Below are 19,030 nucleotides of genomic sequence, written 5' to 3'. Positions count from 1 at the left end.
GGCATGAGGAAATGTTTATCAGTGTGTGTTTTTTAAAATACAAGGTAGGGATGGAGATACACTTGAGTGTCCGCATAGTGTAGACAAGGCCCTACTGCCTGTCCTCGGTGTCACAAAACAAACAAACAAACCTAGACATGGTGTTAGATTAGTAATAGGCTAGGTAATAAGAGTTACATAGACAAATCTATCCAGTTTAGCAGTTCAGTAAGGGGAAAAGAGAAAAAAATTCATGGAATTGCACTGCCAGAGCAATGATTAGCATCTGAGGGCACACATCATGTGCAGTCTTCTACAGACGTAATTTATGCTAGAAAAACTTCTGGAACTCAACAGTATTCTAATTCAGATAACCCATAGCTGGCAGAATAGCTCAGCAGGGAAAGGCCCTTGCTGTGCACACCAAAGAATTGAGATTGATCCCCAGCACCCTTGTAAAAGCAGAAGTAGAGAACAGAGCCGCCCTCAGGGACCCTGCCACACTGATCATAAAGGAGGGGGAATAAGACAGAGTAGTAGTGCCGTGGCGTGGGTCAGCAGGAAGAGAGGCTTGCCGTTGCCAAGCCTGACGAGGGGAGTTCCACCCAAGAGCCCACAGTAGAGGGAAAGAAACGGCACCAGCGGGTTGTCCTCCGATCTTACATACACGGCCGAAAATAAATAGTATTTTTTTGATCCTAGTAATTATCCAGGTGTGATGGCACGTGCCTTTAGTCTCAGCACTTGGGAGGCAAAGGTAGCCAGATCTCTGGTTCAAGGCCAAGGCCAGGTTGATCAACATAGCATGTTCTAGAACAACCAGGGTTGCATAGAAAGACCCTGTACCTAAATAAATAAAATAATAAAATAAAGTGCTAGTAGGCCCATATAAACACACTGTTAGAACGCAGAATCTAATTATTTGTACCTGGTTTCAAAACAAACAAAAAAAGATATGTAAATCAAATGCTTACGTTGTGAGAATACATAATGAAATTCATCTTATGAAGCTAATTCATTTGTAAGGCAAGGTGCATATATTTAATGAAAACACAGTTTGTTTGGGAGTGTGTCCTGAAGGCAGGATAGTTTGGAGTCCTAGGATACACTGAGGCCTTAACTGTTTGTGGTTGTGTATTTTAATCTTTTTGTGTATATGTTATGTATGTGTTTATTGTGAGTGGGAACATGCCCATGTCACGTGTGCATATGGAGATGAGGAGCTTTGGGTGGCCATGTCTTGCATTGAGGTGAGGGTCTCTCAATTGTTCACTGTACACACCAAGGCTTGCTGGCCTGCGGTCTTCCCCGGATTCTGTCCCACCTCTCAGCTCCCCTCAGGAACGCTGGTTTACGTGTGTGTGTGCTACATGCCAGCTTTACCTGGGTTCTGTGCTTCTCACTTAGGACCTTCCTCACTCTTGTACAACAAGCGCTTTGCCCACCAAGCCACCTCCCTAGCCCCTAATTGCATAAAACAGCTGGTCATTTCATGATTTAGATTTGACATTTACCTCTTCTTGACATCCAGGCAAGCAGTATTAATCACTGTACTGCTAAAATCTGGCATAATTTCAAAGATACATGTGATGGAAGGGCAACGTCCTGAAGCTGTGGCCACAGGCCTGCAGGTAAGTTGGGCTGTCTCTGAACTCAGGGGGTGTTACTGTTTAAGCTATTTAATGCAGTGATGCCCAGAACCTGCCAACGTGCAAACAGTGGGCATGACTGCTAGCTTACTATGTAGTGAGGAGCGAGAACCCGAGAGAAATGGCCCATAGGGACTCATGAGTACTGATTTCATTCCTGATCCGCTTATGTCTGCATGGTTCCTTTCAGTGCTTGTGTAATGCATTGAGAAATTCTTGAGTGAGGGAAAGCAAAAGAGATGCAAACTTTGCTTGTCATGTTATGAAGTGGGGAAAAATGTTGAAAAGGAATATAATCAGGATTCTATTGGCCTTGAGCATCTGAACGGAAACGGAAGTGGATTCATTTCTTTCGAAGATGAGTTCCACTACAGTGGAAGTTCCGGAAGCGTGAGTGAGGAAGTCGGGGGCCGGGTCTTCCGGGGGGCGGAGACTCGCCTACCAGAGCAGTGGGGAGGGAGTCGCTGACTTCCAGCTGCAGGTGGGACCCTCCCCAGGTCACCCCAGCTGTCCTCGGGGCCATGGTGCAGCCAAGACTTTAGGCGACCCCCAGGTGAGCGGCGACTGCGCCGCGGCCGACGGGGTGCATGCCGGTTAGCCGGCGAGGATGCAGCCCGCACCTGCGAGCATCCCGAGCTGCTGCCGCTGCGGCAGCCGCAACCACAGCGCAACCCGAGGACGCGGTGCCAGCGGCTGCTGAATTTTCCCCTGTAGAGAGCCAGAGGAGAAAAAAAAACGAAGAAAAGAAGCCAAAATCTCGGCTTGGTTCATTTTTTGAGCTGTTCAAAACTAATTTGTTTATGGAAATGCCCTGCGCCTGTAATCGGAACAACTGGAGGCGATGGATCCGGCCCCTGCTTGTACTTATTTACGTAATTTCCATCCTCGTCTCGGTTCCCTTCGGTGTTTGGGAACTTCAAAAACTAAAGGTAGGAGGGTCCAGCACCTCTACCCTTTCCCACGCTAGTTGGCAGAATCCCTTTGTCTGCGCTCTCATGCTTGGGGTCTGAAAAACATTTTGTCTTTGAATATACGGACCCGTCTGATTTCATTTTGCCGCTACAACTGGAGGTGGGACCGGGTGGAGAAAATAGTCAATGTTGCTGCTGAGAATGCTTTGCCGATACCCATCAATTCCCAGAGAACTCTTCTTGAAATCAGATCTGCTGTGCTGATATTGGTCTTAACCAGATAAAATAAACTACCTTGAAAGCTACGTTCTGGATTTTAGAAGCTCTTCCTGAAACGAAAGGATTCCCTTTAGTTTGACTTGCTAATTGTTTTTACGTTTGAAGTTACGTCTTTTGTTTCTTTCTTTAATGGGATAAAGTCTTATGTAGACCATGCTCTTTGAAATTTGCCTTGTAGCCTAGAGTAAACCTCCAAGCACATTCTCAGCGCTTCTGATTATTGAACGCTGGGGATGGAACCCAGGGCTGTGTGCATTTGAGGCAAGCAGGCATTCTCCCATCTGAGCGACATTCCCAGACTTGAAGTTACTCCTCAGTAAGGGAAAAGTTTTACTAAAGTTCCTGTGTATTCATTTCTTTTTCCCCCCTTTCTTCCTTCCTTCCTCCCTCCCTCTCTCATCCTCCCTCCCTTCCTTCCTTTCTTTCTTTTCTTAAATGTATTTGTTGGTGTGTTCGTGGGATGGCCCGGTTGTGGAGGTCAAAGGACAGACAAGTTGGGGGAGTTGGTTCTCTCCTTCCTTCTTGAGTGCTAAGTGAGGACCGAGCGCAAGGGATCAGTGTAGTGTTGGAGGCCAGCACCTTAGCGCAGCCATCTCTCTGACCCACCCTTCATTATGTGTTGATGTCATGCTGTGGCATTAGTAAAGCATTGCAAGCTGGGTACCTAACATATCCATAATATATGTATAAAGGGAACTTAGAATTATCGATTAATTAATTAATAACCAGAAAGTACTTTTATTGAGAAACACTTCTTTTGGAAGAGTTATGACATACCATGTAGATAACCCCCCCCCCTTTGATTGTGGAAAATATTTTAGTTAAACAATGTGTCTAGACATATTTGTAGGGTGCTTTTGTTCACTAAACTTTTTTGGCTTCTCTTATAGTCCATATAGCTAGTTCGGGCTATTAAAATATGACATTAAATATTTCTCATTTGTTAAGTTTTTAGGTTATTTGAAATTTTGTTGTCTAAATTTGGGTATAGCAATCTTAATATAAATATAACTTCCTCATTTAGTAGTCCTTGGAATATAGTATATGAAGGTGAGTGAAATGTGTACCATTTCTGCTTAAGACTTCTCTTAGTTGTGAGCTGCAGTTTCAAAGCGCCTCTAACCTTTCAGACCAATTCTGATCTGCAGTGTAAACTGCCAGCACCCCAAGTCAAGTCCCTCAAGTTCTGATAGGGATGTCCAATGGAGGGTGTGCAGGTGAGCCTGTCATACTGCACTGGATATGCAAGTCTAGACCTCAGAACCGCTTCAGCTGCAGTTACTTGTCTTGTTTGCTCTCTCTGCCCTAAGAAAATGCCATAAACTAAACTGTAAAGATGGCTCAGCAAGTAACGCAATAGCCAGGAAAGCCCGACCCCGAGTTCCCCCTCTATAGCCAACATGAACGATGTCTATGGCAAGAGGAAGGTAGACACATAGTTGCCTAGAAGCTGGTCAGCCGTCTGGCCTGGCATATGCAGCACAGCAGCAGAAACAAGAGAGACCCTGGCTCACAAGATGGAAGGAGAGCTGATTTCCCAGAGTTGTCCTCTGACGTGCACACATGCACTCACACCTGCACACCTGTACCCACACCTGCACTCATACCTGCACACCTGTACCCACACCTGGACTCACACATGCACACCTGCACTCACGCCTGCACACCTGTACCCACACCTGCACTTATACCTGCACACCTGCACTCACGCCTGCACACATGCACACCTGAACTCACACACGCACACCTGTACCTACACCTGCACTCACACACGTGAAAGCACATGTTTATGAACTGAGTGCCTTCAACAGGAATTTATCTTTTCACAGTCCTGAAAACTATTTTGGAGTCAGATATCATGGGGGCCAGAGGGGTTGCTCTCTGGGGAGGATGCTCTCTGGTCACAGGTTGGCCATGCTTTTGCTGAATCCTCAGGTTGTTGCCCATCTCATTTTGTGATCACCAGCCCTGTGAGACTATGACCTCATTTTACCTAAGTCACTTCCTATCAGCCTTATGCCCAAATATGGCCGTTGGCATTCGAGGTTAGGTTTCAGCCTCTGGAAGGGGAGCACACCTAGGTACTCCTCCAGGTGTACTCCTAGGTATGGTCAGACTTCAGTCAATGTCCGCAGATAAAGAGTGCTTTAGATCAAGGATGCAGAGAAGGAACAACGGTAAAGGACTGGCACCAGTATTTCACAGGAAATTACAAAGAACGAAGTGAATGCCTGGGAAGGAGGGTTTTGGGGAACATTTTGGCTGGTGTCCATTGTTGCCACCTTGCCTGTCACGTTTCACAAGTAGAAAGGTCATTGGGAGCTCAGTGATTTCACTGCAGTTGAAGGACTAAAGCCAGAACAGAACTGTTCAAGTGGGAATGTGTAGTGGAAGCTTAGAATCCGGAGAATCTTTGAGTTTTGAAGATTTGACTCTGAAGGGCCCTGAGAAATGATAGCACAATGGGCAGAGAAGACTGAGATTACAAAGACTTTGTTTTGTGTTTAAGGTTAGAGGTATTAGCTAGAGCATATCCTCAAGATCGCTCTCATTCATTCTGTAACTATGATTTTATTTAGCCCTCTGAGAAATGCTGAATACAGGAGATTCCCTCTGTGGACGAGGACACTGAGGCAGAGAGAAGTGCCCACAGCGCTGCCGTGCTGTGGCACGTGACTGCAGCGGTGGCTGTGGTGGCTCGTTTTTCCTGTCACGTGGTTTATGACTGCTCGACATGGAACTTTCCTCCTAGCAGCACTCTGTGAGGACACTTGGTCTGCATCAGTCCTTGGCACACTCAGTGCTGGTCCTCACTCAGACACAATTCCATGGGCAAAGATAGTATGGGGAATGTTTTGTTTTGTCGAGGAGGGTACTTTTGGTTGTCCTGGAGCCTCCTCCTTGGACACACACTAAAGGTGTGTGCTCTCCCACCCCTCTAACTTCAGGTCCAAGGATTCTAGCGCCCTCTTCTGGCCTCAGCAGATACCCACACATGCACATACCCACACACAGACACAAACATACGTAAAATTTTTTTAAAAAGTAAATCTTTTTTAAAAATTTTTACTAATTATTTTGGAAATGCCAAGCAGGATTAGGAATCAAATGAAGACATAAGAAATAAAAATATTGATCTGTATAGTTTTAATATCAGAATCTAAACTAATGCGTTCTTTTGTTTTTCAAGGTTGGAATCCACACCGAAGCATGGTTCATCGCTGGTGTCTTTCTGCTGTTGACAATCCCTGTGTCCCTCTGGGGGATTGTGCAGCACTTAGTGCATTACACGCAACCAGAACTTCAGAAACCTATTATAAGGTCAAATCTTAATATATTTGCTACTACTAGTGTTGACGGACATAATTCATAAACATGATATTAAATGTTATTTTATGTTTTACTTTCGATAGGATTCTTTGGATGGTCCCAATATACAGTTTGGATAGCGTAAGTATATTTTATTGTATTGTATTAAGAATTCTTGGGCTGGAGAGATGGCTCATCTCTCTCTCTCTCTCTCTCTCTCTCTCTCTTTTTATTTTTGAGATAGGGTCTCACTGTATTTCTGGCTGTCCTGGAACTCACTCTGGAGACCAGGTTGACCCTGAACTTACAGAGGGCTCCCAGTTTTTTGACAGAGGTTTCTGTCTCCCCTAGTCCTACAGCTGTTCAATCCCAAAGAAACACACAGAACTCTACATTAATTATGAACTGGTTGGCCTATTATCTCAGGCTTCTTATTAACTAATCCTTATATCGTACATTAGCTCGTAATTCTTGTCTGTGTTAGCCACATGGCTCAGTACTTTATATCAGTGAGGCAGTTTCCTCTTGTTTCCTCTGCAGCTGAGTGAGGACTGCAGACTGAATCTTTCCTCTTCCCAGAATTCTCCTGTTCTCGTCACCCCACCTATACTTCTGCTTTATTAAAATACACTTGACAGGGTACAGACCATTGTCCCACAGCACCAGTCTGTCTCCCTAGTGCTAGGATTAAAGGCATATAGCACTGAAACTGGCTAACTCACTTTTTTTAATGTTGGCAAAGAAGATAATGTAATGAAAAATGAAGCTGTTTCAAATATTTCTAATGTGTAGCTCTTTTCCTGTGATTGTCTTAAAGACATTTGTAGGCGTATTGTAGGGATGCATCTCTCACCACTACTCTTTTTTTTTTTTATGGTAACACACATCTTTAATCCCAGTAGCCATGACACACACCTTTAATCTCAGTAGCCACACTAGTTGCCATAGAAACCAGGAGGTGCATGCCTTTTTTTTTTTTATTCTTTTTTACTTAAAATTTCCAACTGCTCCCCGTTTCCCATTTCCCTCCCCCTCCTCCCACATATTGCCCCCTCCCCCCGCTCCCCTCCCCCTATCCCCACTCCACTTCTCCTCCCCCTAGTCCACTCCCCCTCCCTCTCGATACTGAAGAGCAGTCCAAATTCCCTGCTCTACAGGAAGACCAAGGTCCTCCCACTTCTATCTAGGTCCAGGAAGGTGAGCATCCAAACAGGCTACGCTCCCACAAAGCCAGTTCATGTATTAGGATCGAAACCTAGTGCCATTGTCCTTGGCTTCTCATCAGCCTTCATTGTCCGCCTTGTTCAGAGAGTCCAGTTTCAACCCATGCTTATTCAGTCCCAGTCCAGCTGGCCTTGGAGAGCTCCCAATAGATCAGTTCCACTGTCACAGTGGGTGGGTGCACGCCTCGTGGTCCTGATTTCCTTGCTCATGTTCTCCCTCCTTCTGCTCCTCATTTGGACCTTAAGAGCTCAGACGGTTGATCCAAATTGGGTCTCTGTCTCTCTCTCGATCCATCGCCAGATGAAAGTTCCTGTGCCATTCTCCTTGGCCTCTCGTCAGCTCTCATTGTCCACCACATTCGGAGAGTCCGGTTTTATCCCATGTTTTTTTCAGTAGCAGTCCAGCTGGCCTTGGTGAGCTCCCAATAGATCGGCCCCCCTGTCTCAGTGGTTGGGTGCACCCCTCATGGTCCTGACTTCCTTGTTCATGTTCTCTCTCCTTCTGCTCCTCATTATAACCTTGGGAGCTCAGTCCTCACCACTACTCTTTAATATATGCTTGGAATTAATAATAGTGACAGCCCTGGAGGTTGAGATAGGGGTGCAGATAAGAGAACCCCCATGAGTTCAAGACTAGCCTGGTCTGTCTAGTGAGTTCCAGAGTGCAGACCTGGGGTCAGGAGCTGTTTTACATGTTTCTGCCCCAGGGTTGGCTGAAACCATAGATGCAGATTCTCAAGGATCACTCTCACGCTTTTCCGTTATTATTTTGTCACCTCGCCCCCCAAAAGAGGAGAAAAGGAAAGGACAAAAGACTTTCCACAGTGGATGTAACTACTCTGGTGGTTAGATATAAGAAAATGGCTTTAGCCAGGTGTGGTATTACACACCTTTAATCCCATCCCTCAGGTGAACTCTGTGAGTTGGAGGCCAGCCTGGTCTACCTAGTGAGTTCCAGAATATCCAGGTTACATAGACCCTGTCTGAAAAAAAAACAAGAAAGACACACACAGATGTCTTCAGGAGTATTTTCTGTGATCATTTTCCCCTTAATTTCGGATAATTTGAGAACGCAATTAACTTTTCTTTTTATATTCCTCATTTGCCCCAGCACTTACCTTTTTTGTTAGCTGTATTGAAGCTGCTTGTTGCACATCAAGGCATGTGTTACAGCGCTGGGGGTGCAGCTCAGTGATGGAATGCAGCCTTGCATTCCCTGGCCTCCTCCCCAAGTGAATCCATTCTGGATTATGGTAGTTTGCGGCAAGCATGGGACACGATCTCCAGGCTCTAGAGTTAGCTTCTGTGAGTGGGGTGAATTCACGTTATGTCGGTGACAGGTCTTTAACGTCTTGTTTTCTTGTAGTGGTTGGCTTTGAAGTATCCTAAAATCGCCATCTATGTGGACACCTGGAGGGAGTGCTATGAAGCTTACGTCATTTATAACTTCATGATATTCCTTAACAACTACCTAACAATCCGATTTCCCAATTTGGTGCTCCACCTGGAAGCTAAAGATCAGCAACAGCATTTCCCCCCTCTGTGCTGCTGTCCACCCTGGGCTATGGGAGAGTAAGTATGTTTGTCTTTAGTGAGCCTCCGCGTGGGCTTTCAGTATCAGTCAGCTGTTTTTATTGTTTGTTGTTTTGTTTTCTTTTTATGTTGTGAGTGATCACTCTGGTAGAAAAGTTCATCAGTGTATTGTAGGAGAAAACCTTAGAAAACATTTAGTCAGCATCCTTTTTACAGCTGGGAATAGGAGCCTCCGTGATCTTGTCTGTGATCAAACAGCTAATTGTCTCACTGCTGGGACAAGATGACTGACAAGAGCAACTAAGGAACAGAGTTTGTGAGGCTAGACCATTGTGGTGGGAAGGCGTGCGGCCAGTGCACCTGCTGTCAGGAGGCCGAGGAAAGCCGGAGCTCAGCTCACCACCTCCTCTGTGCAGTCTGGGACACAGCCTGGAGAATGTGCTGCCACCCTCGGTGGCTCCCTTGTCCCAGGAAATCTTTCTGTGAACACATTCTTACCTATGCACAGGTACATATGCACAGTCGATCTGTGCCTCAGTTTCTCTCCTGGAGTGTGTGTGTTAGAGCTTTCATTGTCACTTCTAGCAAAAATGTCTGAGATAATCGGGTTTATTTGGACTGTTGATGAGATCATTGGGTCCTGTTGATTTGAGGTATGTCATGGCAAGATTGGGAAACAAGGAAAGACCAAGGTCCCAGAACTTTCTACTCCTTCTGTTACATGCCTTGTAAATGACTTCAGTTTGGAGGCTTTGAGATGCTCTGATGCCACTGAATAGTTGAGCTTTGGTGTTCTCTTCTCTTGCAGAATGCTTCTTTTTCGGTGCAAACTAGGAGTATTGCAGTACACTGTGGTCAGACCGATCACCACTGTGACGGCGTTGTAAGTGTGACCTTTCGGGAGCTGGGTTTATTTTATCTTCTTGATACATGCCAGGGAATACAGCTCAGTTGATAAGAGTGTTTGCTTTGAATGCACAAAGCCTTGGGTTTAATTCCACAGAAACCAAGTGTAGTGATTCATGGCAAATAATCCTAGCATTTCAATGTATATTCAGGAGAATTGAGAGTTCAAGGTCAGACTGGGCCCTGTCTTAAAAGAATAATTTATATTCTTAAATGGGAAAAAACAAGTAGAAAATCAATATTGATTAATAATGTAAATCCATATATAAAAGCTGGATTCTATTACAGTGAACAATGCAAGAATTATCACAAGATTTATTCTTTTGAGAGCAGGCTGTAAAACACAAAAAATAAAATCTCCTTTGGGTTAACCACAGTTTATTTTCTACCTTGTTAAGAGTTATTAGGAGCCAGGCAGTGGTGGCACACACCTTTAATCCCAGCATTTGGGAGGCAGAGGCAGGAAAATCTCAGTGAGTTCAAGCCAGTCTGGTCTACAGAGTGAGTTTGAGGACAGCCAGGGCAACACAGAGAAACCCTGTCTCAAAAAAAAAAAAGTTTTATTAGGAGCACTGTCTTTTGTTACAAGGAGCAGGGGCCCCTTGTTTGTCCCGGCCACCTGGCTAACTTACACCTGAAGTAACCACACCGGAACTATTAGTGAAAACTGCTTGGCCATTAGCTCTAACTTCTTATTGGCTAACTCTTACATATTAGTTTAACCCATCTCCATTAATCTGTGTATCGCCACGTGGCAGTGGCTTACTAGAGATTCTCATCAGCGTCCATCTCAGGTGGAGGATCATGGCTTCTCTCTGACTCTGCTTTCTTCCTCCCAGCATTCAGTTCTGTTTTCTCCACCTACCTAAGTTGTGCCCTATCAACTAGGCCAAGGCATTTTCTTTATTCATTAACCAATGAAAGCAACACACAAACAGAAGGAACTCCTACACCAGTCTTTTACTGGTGCCACCTTTCATCCCAGCACTGAGGAGGCAGAGGAAGCAGCTCTCTGTGAGTTTGAGGCCAGCATGGTCTACATAGACTGAGTCTCAAACACAGACAAAAACCATTTGATGTCAAAATATGAAACATAATTAAACTACCTCGGAAACATTCCCTAAAAATATCCAAAGTGTCAATTTATATGATTCCTCTGTTAGACCTCAAAGTTCTGCAGCTCACAAAGTAAAGACAGCCACGCTGAAACAAACCAGGTCAGTTCTTTATTCTGCCCTCGAGCTGGAGTGCTTTATGGCTTATGCTTTGTTTGTTTGCTGCTTAGAAACTGGACGAGTGCATAACCCAGTACTTGTGCTAAAAATTACTTTCAGGGCGGGGGGTGGGGGGACTGGGTCTGCAGATACACATCTGCCAGGTTGTTTACAGGGAAAAGGTGAGCTGGAATCAATGTTTATCTGTCACACTTTTCAAAATCAGGCCTTGTCTTTTGGAGTTAGTGGTGATTTTCTAGTTTAATGATGCTGAGTTTGTCATTCCTTTGAGGTAGAAGGAATAGTCATATCATACACATCTAGAAGAATGTTTCTCTGTCCGTGACCAGAGTCACAAGATGATCCATAGCGCTGCTGAAGTAGATGGTCTCAGAAATCTTCAGTGCTGCCATCATACCTTCCGTGTGTGTTCAGGGTTAAGAGCACCCCGTACTCCTGCAGAAGACTCGGGTTCAGTAAAATCTAGGGCCAGCGTGGCCAGCACCCTTTTCTGGCCTCCAAAGGCATTGCACACACATTGTGCACAGGTCTGCATGCACTAGAATATTCATATACATAAAATAAGTCTCTAAAGGAGACATATTAAGATATGGGTTTGCTTGGTTAGTCATAACGTTGATTTTTGCAATTTTTTAGGGTATGTGAGATTATTGGTGTCTACGATGAAGGGAACTTTAGTGTCTTCAATGCTTGGACTTACTTGGTTATATTAAATAACCTGTCACAAGTGGTAAGTAAATCATCATTCCCCGTAGCTGTACTAAGTTAGTTTCTGTTGCTGAGTGTTATCAGGCACTTTTCTTGAGAAAAATATTACTTTTTAATTTGTACATGGAACCTGAAACAGCTTTAATGTATATAAAAGTACAGTAATGTGTTCATGAATGATTTGGTGATTACATGCACACCTGTTTGCCCTTGTTACCGCATAGCTGTGGGTAAAAGCATTGTGTGCTTCTAAATGAGCAGAACAACACAATCAGCCTGTTCAGTTGGAGGGAAAGTCTAAGGGTGCAAAAGGAAGGATTCACCAGGTGAATCCCAGCATAAAGGCAAATCTCTGAGTTTGAGACTAGCTGGGTCTACAGAGTGAGTTCCAGGACAGCCAGGACTACACAAAGAAACCCTGTCTCAAAAAAAAAAAAAGAAAGAAAAGAAAAGAAACAGAAAGAACTCAATTGTCTTTTCTGTATTTAGAATTAAAGGAAAATAAAGAGTGAAGTTTTTTTGTTTTTTGTTTGTTTTGATTTTTCTCTGCGTAACAGTTCTTCTAGCTGTCTTGGAACTTGCTTTGTAGACCAGGCTAGCCTCAAACTCACAGAGATCTCCCTTCCTCCACCTCCCAAGTGCTGGAATTAAAGGCATGCACCACCACTGCCCGCCAAGACTGAAACTTAAAAAAAAAATGGGTGCTGTTCTAGGAACTTAAGGGCTGTAAGCAGTGTCTTTGGGTGGTGCTTCCTACAGTGTAGTAACTGAAATACAGTGGCCCACACACAGTGTTGGAAGTTTATAATGGTTCTGGGCATGGCAGCGCATGCCTTCAATCCCAGAAGGTGGGAGGCAGGGGCAGGCAGATCTGAGTGTGAGGCCAGCGTGGTCTATGAAGTGAGTTCCAGGACAGCCAGTGCTACACAGAGAAACCCTGTCTCAAAACACCCAAAACAAAACAATTTTTAATGGAAATAAATGTGGTGTGTCTCCAGAGATTTCCGTCATGTTTGCCTTCATGACCCGTAGTCCTTTTTCTGGAAATGTAGTCTAAAGAAATGGTCAGAAGTGCTTTTGCCTTCCGGATGAAATACCCATGATAAGAAAGGACTGGAAACGCTCTTCATTGTGGGCATAGTTTGTTCTTCCCATTGGCATTTAGATAGATATTAAAAGTAAAATTTAAGAAAAACACACAAAAGTTAGCTACTTTTAGTTGAGAACAATATTGGGGAACAAAATTTTATTTTAGTTCATGACAGATGTTAGGAAATTGGGTTGTGACTGGTGGAATATGGAGTGTTTGCCTAGCACGCATAGCCCTGGGTATGATCCCAGCCTAACAGGGTAACAGTTCATATGTACAGAGAAATGGCTCGGTGCCGAGAGTCAGTTTGTTTTGGTTTCTGTTGTTGCTGTTGCTTTTGAGTTTTTGAGACAGGGTTTCTCCATAGTTTTGGAGCCTGTCATGAAATTTGGTCTGTAGACCAGGCTGGCCTCAAGCTCACCGAGGTCCACCTACCTCTGCCTCCTGAGTGCTGGTATTAAAGGTGTATGCCACCACCACTAGGCCCTCAATTTCTTTTTTTGGTTTGTTTTTTTTAACAGTACTAGAGTTAGAACCCAGGGCCTGTGAGTGTAGAGCATGCAGCTTGCTTGGCCCTGACTCCACTCCAAGGATCTGAAGAAGGATCCTTACTGCTTTCCTGTCCTGGAGTAGTTTAAATGAGCATAAAGTGTCTTATCATTTTAATGGGGAAAGTAAGCTTTCAGAGATGCTTCTTGCTGTTGAAGTCCTGGTTGGTTATTAGAACTGACTCTAACGTCATGAACGTTTATTCTAAGAAGTCAGGCCAGCTGGACTAACAGACTGCTGTCAAGAAAATTTGTATGATGTAGATTTCATGGTCACAATTTTATTGAAACTGTACTTATTTAATGTGTTGATTTATAAACCGTGTATGTATGTGTGTTGTGTAAATGTTACACAAGAGACTAGCTAATAATAATAATAATAATAATAGAGTTTTTATAAAAAGTGACTGTAATTTGTGTTTAAAAGCTTAACAGGTCTGTTTCCCTTCTCTTTCGACTGAAGGAAATCTTTTCTTCTGTTCATGTCATTTGTTTATTGCTTGAGTTACAGTATGTGAATACTTAGAAACACGTTCAGGAAAAATGGTCCATATGTCTTGAGAAATTTCACATGTATACCTCTGCAGTAACGTATTAAAAGCACTAAAACATTGACTAATCAGCCTTAAGTTCCACCTGGAATGTTCCTGTAGAGCAGGCTCTGGTTTCGGCTTTAAGAGTCAGTCCCTGTCTTCCTACTGCAGAATGATGAATGTTGCTTTTGTTTCTAGTTTGCCGTGTACTGCCTCTGGCTGTTTTACAATGTGCTGAAAGAAGAGCTCAGCCCTATACAACCTTTTGGCAAATTTCTTTGTGTCAAACTGGTAGTCTTTCTCTCATTCTGGTAAGTATTGCGTGCTCTTAAATATTCTTTCTTTATAAATGCCAATAAAATTGTTGTTTAAGGGAGTTTTTTACAGTAATGTGAAGACAATGCCAGACTCAGTGGTCCCAGCCCTTGGGAAACTGAGGCAGGACCATCCGTTCAAGGCCAGTCTAAACTAGGCAGACGTCCTTGGGCTGGAGAGAGGCTCAGCAGTTAGAGTTTGCTGCTTATCCTGAGGACCATAGTTTGTCCCCAGCAGCCATGTATGGCAACTCACAACCTCATGTCACTCTAGTTCAAGGGACCTGAAGCCCTCTTCTGACCTCTGTGACACATGCACATACTTGCAAAGTCTCAGTCTCTCTCTCTCTCTCTCTCTCTCTCTCTCTCTCTCTTTCTCTCTCTCTCTCTCACACACACACACACACACACACAAATTTTTTTTTAAAGATTTATTTAATTATGTATACAACATTCTGCCTCCATGTATGCCTGCAGGCCAGAAGAGGGCAACAGATCTCATTACAGATGGCTGTGAGCCACCATGTGGTTGCTGGGAGTTGAACTCAGGACCTCTGGAAGCTCTTAACCACTGAGATGACTCTCCAGCCCCTGAAATTTTTTTTTAAACCCATCAGTTTAGCTTTTGTAAGATTTACAAAAACAGGGCTGGAAAGATGGCTCAGCAGATAAGAGCCCTTGCTATTCTTTTGGAGGATCTGGGTTGAGTTCCCAACACCAACAAATTTAGTGGTCCCAACCTTCTGCAGTTTCAGGTCCAGGTGATTCTAATGCGCTCTTCTGGTATCTGCAGATACTCTACTTGTATACACACATGCAGGCAAAACTCACACAAAACTAAATATTAAAAAATAGTTTTTAAAAGTATTTTAAAAACATAATCTTAGTCATGTGTGGTGGTATATACCTGTAGTCCCAACACTCAGGGTAAACCAAGAGAATCTCACATTGAGTTTGATGACAGCCTGCTCTCTATAGCAAGTTGTAGATTAGCCTATGCCACCGTGTGTGATCTTGTATCTAAACAATCAAAGAAGTAGTCAGACGGCCACTATGACATTTAAAAGATGAAGATAATTTGAGATAGCCTAACTATCTTGATACCATCGTTAAAATTATAGTTCTGCTGGGTGTGGTAGTGTACCCTTTAATCCCAGCACTCCCCGGGGAGGTAGAAGCAGGTGGTTCTCTATGAGTTCAAGGCTAGCAGGGTCTACATAGCAAGTGTGAGGCCAGTCAGAGGTACATAGTGTGACCCTGTCTCAAAATGAATAAAATAAACTGTTTAAAATTATGATTGTCATGAATAAAACAGTATCAGTTTAGGAGAAGACATTTAATGGTGTGAGGAAATGTTTATCAGTGTGTGTCCTTTAAAATACAAGGTAGGGATGGAGATACATTTGAGTGTCCGCATAGTGTAGACAAGGCCCTACTGCCTGTCCTCGGTGTCACAAAACAAACAAACAAACCTAGACATGGTGTTAGATTAGTAATAGGCTAGGTAATAAGAGTTACACAGACAAATCCATCCAGTTTAGCAGTTCAGTAAGGGGAAAAGAGAAAAAAATTCATGGAATTGCACTGCCAGATCAATGATTAGCATCTGAGGGCACACATCATGTGCAGTCTTCTACAGACGTAATTTATGCTAGAAAAACTTCTGGAACTCAACAGCATTCTAATTCAGATAACCCATAAGCTGGCAGAATAGCTCAGCAGGGAAAGGCCCTTGCTGTGCACACCAAAGAATTGAGATTGATCCCCAGCACCCTTGTAAAAGCAGAAGTAGAGAACAGAGCCGCCCTCAGGGACCCTGCCACACTGATCATAAAGGAGGGGGAATAAGACAGAGTAGTAGAGCCGTGGCGTGGGTCAGCAGGAAGAGAGGCTTGCCGTTGCCAAGCCTGACGAGGGGAGTTCCACCCAAGAGCCCACGGTAGTGGGAAAGAAATGGCGCCAGTGGGTTGTCCTCCGATCTCATATACACGGCCGAAAATAAATGGTAATTTTTTTGATCCTAGTAATTATCCAGGTGTGATGGCACGTGCCTTTAGTCTCAGCACTTGGGAGGCAGAGGTGGCCAGATCTTGGGTTCAAGACCAGGTTGGTCAACATAGCAAGTTCTAGAACAACCAGGATTGCATAGAAAGACCCTGTATCTAAATAAATAAATAATAAAGTCTTAGTAAGCACAGGTAAACACACTGTTAGAACTCAGAATCTAATTATTTGTACATGGTTTCAGAACAAAAAAAATATATAAATCAAATGTTTTTCTGAGAATACATAATGAAATTCATCTTATGAAGCTAATACATTTGTAAGGCAAGGTGCATATATTTACTGTAAACACAGTTGGTTTGGGAGTGTGTCCTGAAGGCAGGATAGTTTGGAGTCCTAGGATACACTGAGGCCTTAACTGTTTGTGGTTGCGGATTTTAATCTTTTTGTGTATATGTTATGTATGTGTTTATTGTGAGTGGGAACATGCCCATGTCATGTGTGCATGTGGAGATGAGGAGCTTTGGGTGTCCGTGTCTTGCATTGAGGTGAGGGTCTCTTAATTGTTCACTGTACACACTCAAGGCTTGCTGGCCTGCGGCTTCCCCGGATTCTGTCCCACCTCTCAGCTCCCCTCAGGAACGCTGGTTTACGTGTGTGTGTGCTACATGCCAGCCTTACTTGGGTTCTGTGCTTCTCACTTAAGACCTTCCTCACTCTTGTACAACAAGCGTTTTGCCCACCGAGCCACCTCCCTAGCCCCTAATTGCATAAAACAGCTGGTCATTTCATGATTTAGATTTGACATTTACCTCTTCTTGACATCCAGGCAAGCAGTGCTTATTGCTTTGTTGGTTAAGGTTGGCGTTATTTCAGAAAAGCGTACGTGGGAATGGCAAAGTGCCGAAGCTGTGGCCACAGGCCTGCAGGTAAGTAGGGCTGTTTCTGAACTCAGGAGGTGTTACTGTTTAAGCAATTTAATGCAGTGATGCCCAGAACCTGCCAACGTGCAAACAGTGGGCAAGACTGCTAGCTTACTCTGTAGTGAGGAGCGAGAACCCGAGAGAAATGGCCCACAGGGACTCATGGGTACTGATTTCATTCCTGGTCCGCTTATGTCTGCATGGTTCCTTTCAGTGCTTGTGTAATGCATTGAGAAATTCTTGAGTGAGGGAAAGCAAAAGAGATGCAAATCTTGCTTGTCATGTTATGAAGTGGGGGAAAAATGTTGAAAAGGAATATAATCTGGGTTATATTTCAAAGTTATTGGCATTCTAAGTAACTTTGAAAAGTTAGCAATTTGAAAAATTAGATCGAAGCCCAAAGATGTCTGATATTTGTGTGGCTGTTGTAGGATTTCATCATCTGCATCGAAATGTTCTTCGCGGCAATTGCTCATCATTACTCCTTCTCCTATAAACCCTACGTGCAAGAGGCAGAGGAAGGCTCGTGCTTCGACTCCTTCCTTGCCATGTGGGATGTGTCGGATATCAGAGAGGATATTTCTGAGCAAGTAAGACGTGTCGGTAGGTAACAGCTGTTTAACTTCTGTTAGTGTAAGTGTGTATATTGGGAAGCTAGGTTTGTGTGTGTACACATGGGGTCAAAGATGAACCTCAGGTGTGGTCCCTCGGGATGTTCAGCTTGGGTTTTGGAACAGGGTCTCTCGCTGTCCTGGGGCTCACAGATTCAGCTAGGATGGCTGACCAGAGAGCCCCAGGGATCCTATCTCTGCCTTGCTAGCACGGGGACTATAAACATGCCCAGCTTTGTACCCGTGCTGAGGATCGAACTCAGGTCCTCATGCTTGTGTGGCACCCTGACCCAAATATGTAAGATAAGGAAGGTCATTTACTCTAGTAATTTAAGAAATGAGAAAATATGGAAAGCAGTGCTATGATACAGGCTCTTCAGATTTGGGGAAGACAAAGGGGGGAAGGGAGTGGTTAGAGAATTATGTTTACAGCAGTAAAAATAACCGTTGGCTATTAAATTTATATTGTCTTATAGGGAGAACAATGCGAGGTTATCCCCCCAAAAAATGTTTTCCTGAAGACCCAGAGCATACTGAACACACAAGTCTGCTTTCCTCATCACCACGCGATGCAGGTTCTCCAGGTTCAAAGTCATCCTCACCCCAGGGCCAGTATCAGGGCTTTGGACACACGATCACTCCCCAGAATGCAGCTGCTGCAGCCAAGCTCTGTGAAGACGTCATGATTGACATCCCAGAAGAGCAGGGCCCTCCTGACAATGCAGGCCAATATCCTGACTTGGAAGACACAGTGTCTTCACAGGACAAGCTCTCTGCAGACCAGATGTCTGAAGATGCCATGAATGACATCCCAGACGAGCAGAAGAAGCTCCTTGACACATCCGCAGACTCCTAGAGAGGTGCCACAGCTCAGAATGTTCAAAATTTCAGATAGGCAAAGCCAGATATAACTACTATATAATACTAATACATACATGTTAGTATATATATTTGTATATGTTTTATATATCACAAATAACACTTAAATTTCCTAGGCTTTGGCTTTCTTAAACTCTTAGGGTTTCATATATTCAAACAGTAGGTAACAACTTCAGCTGAGTGTTCTTGCATTTCTCAAGAGGATGGACATTTGAGGATAAAAAAATTAAAAAAAAAATCAGTGCTTCTTACCACTGCATGAATGTAATGCTCTGGACTGAAAATGTAAATATAAAATTCAGATTAATTTAATTTAATAATCATGTGCCATTTAAGTTTACATAATTATACTTCAATTACATGTCTTTCAATAAATCTAGTACTGTTTTCTGAAAC

At 43.8% G+C, this 19,030-nt stretch overlaps 1 protein-coding gene across 1 annotated transcript; it reads left to right on the top strand.

The window, feature by feature from the left end:
- Positions 1–2,203: 2,203 nt before the first annotated feature.
- On the top strand, positions 2,204–19,022 carry LOC130863519 (transmembrane protein 184C-like). Its single transcript, XM_057753568.1, has 10 exons — positions 2,204–2,557; positions 6,009–6,139; positions 6,232–6,268; positions 8,717–8,922; positions 9,692–9,766; positions 11,661–11,754; positions 14,102–14,214; positions 17,051–17,150; positions 17,576–17,747; positions 18,232–19,022. Exons 1-10 carry the CDS (start codon positions 2,216–2,218, stop codon positions 18,609–18,611), a joined length of 1,650 nt encoding a protein of 549 aa, XP_057609551.1. The 5' UTR covers positions 2,204–2,215; the 3' UTR covers positions 18,612–19,022.
- The last annotated feature ends 8 nt before the right edge of the window (positions 19,023–19,030 follow it).

This window comes from Chionomys nivalis, chromosome 21, assembly GCF_950005125.1.
Source record: "Chionomys nivalis chromosome 21, mChiNiv1.1, whole genome shotgun sequence".
In the NCBI taxonomy this organism is placed as follows: Eukaryota; Metazoa; Chordata; class Mammalia; order Rodentia; family Cricetidae; genus Chionomys; species Chionomys nivalis.
This window is presented reverse-complemented; position numbering and strand designations above follow the sequence as displayed.

Excerpts from the sequence above, each read along its gene's own strand:
- LOC130863519 (XM_057753568.1), top strand. The coding sequence starts at position 2,216 with ATGCCGGTTAGCCGGCGAGGATGCAGCCCGCACCTGCGAGCATCCCGA. Across the intron at positions 9,767-11,660 it reads ATCACCACTGTGACGGCGTT|GGTATGTGAGATTATTGGTG; the intron begins GTAAGTGTGACC and ends GCAATTTTTTAG. Across the intron at positions 14,215-17,050 it reads GTAGTCTTTCTCTCATTCTG|GCAAGCAGTGCTTATTGCTT; the intron begins GTAAGTATTGCG and ends CTTGACATCCAG.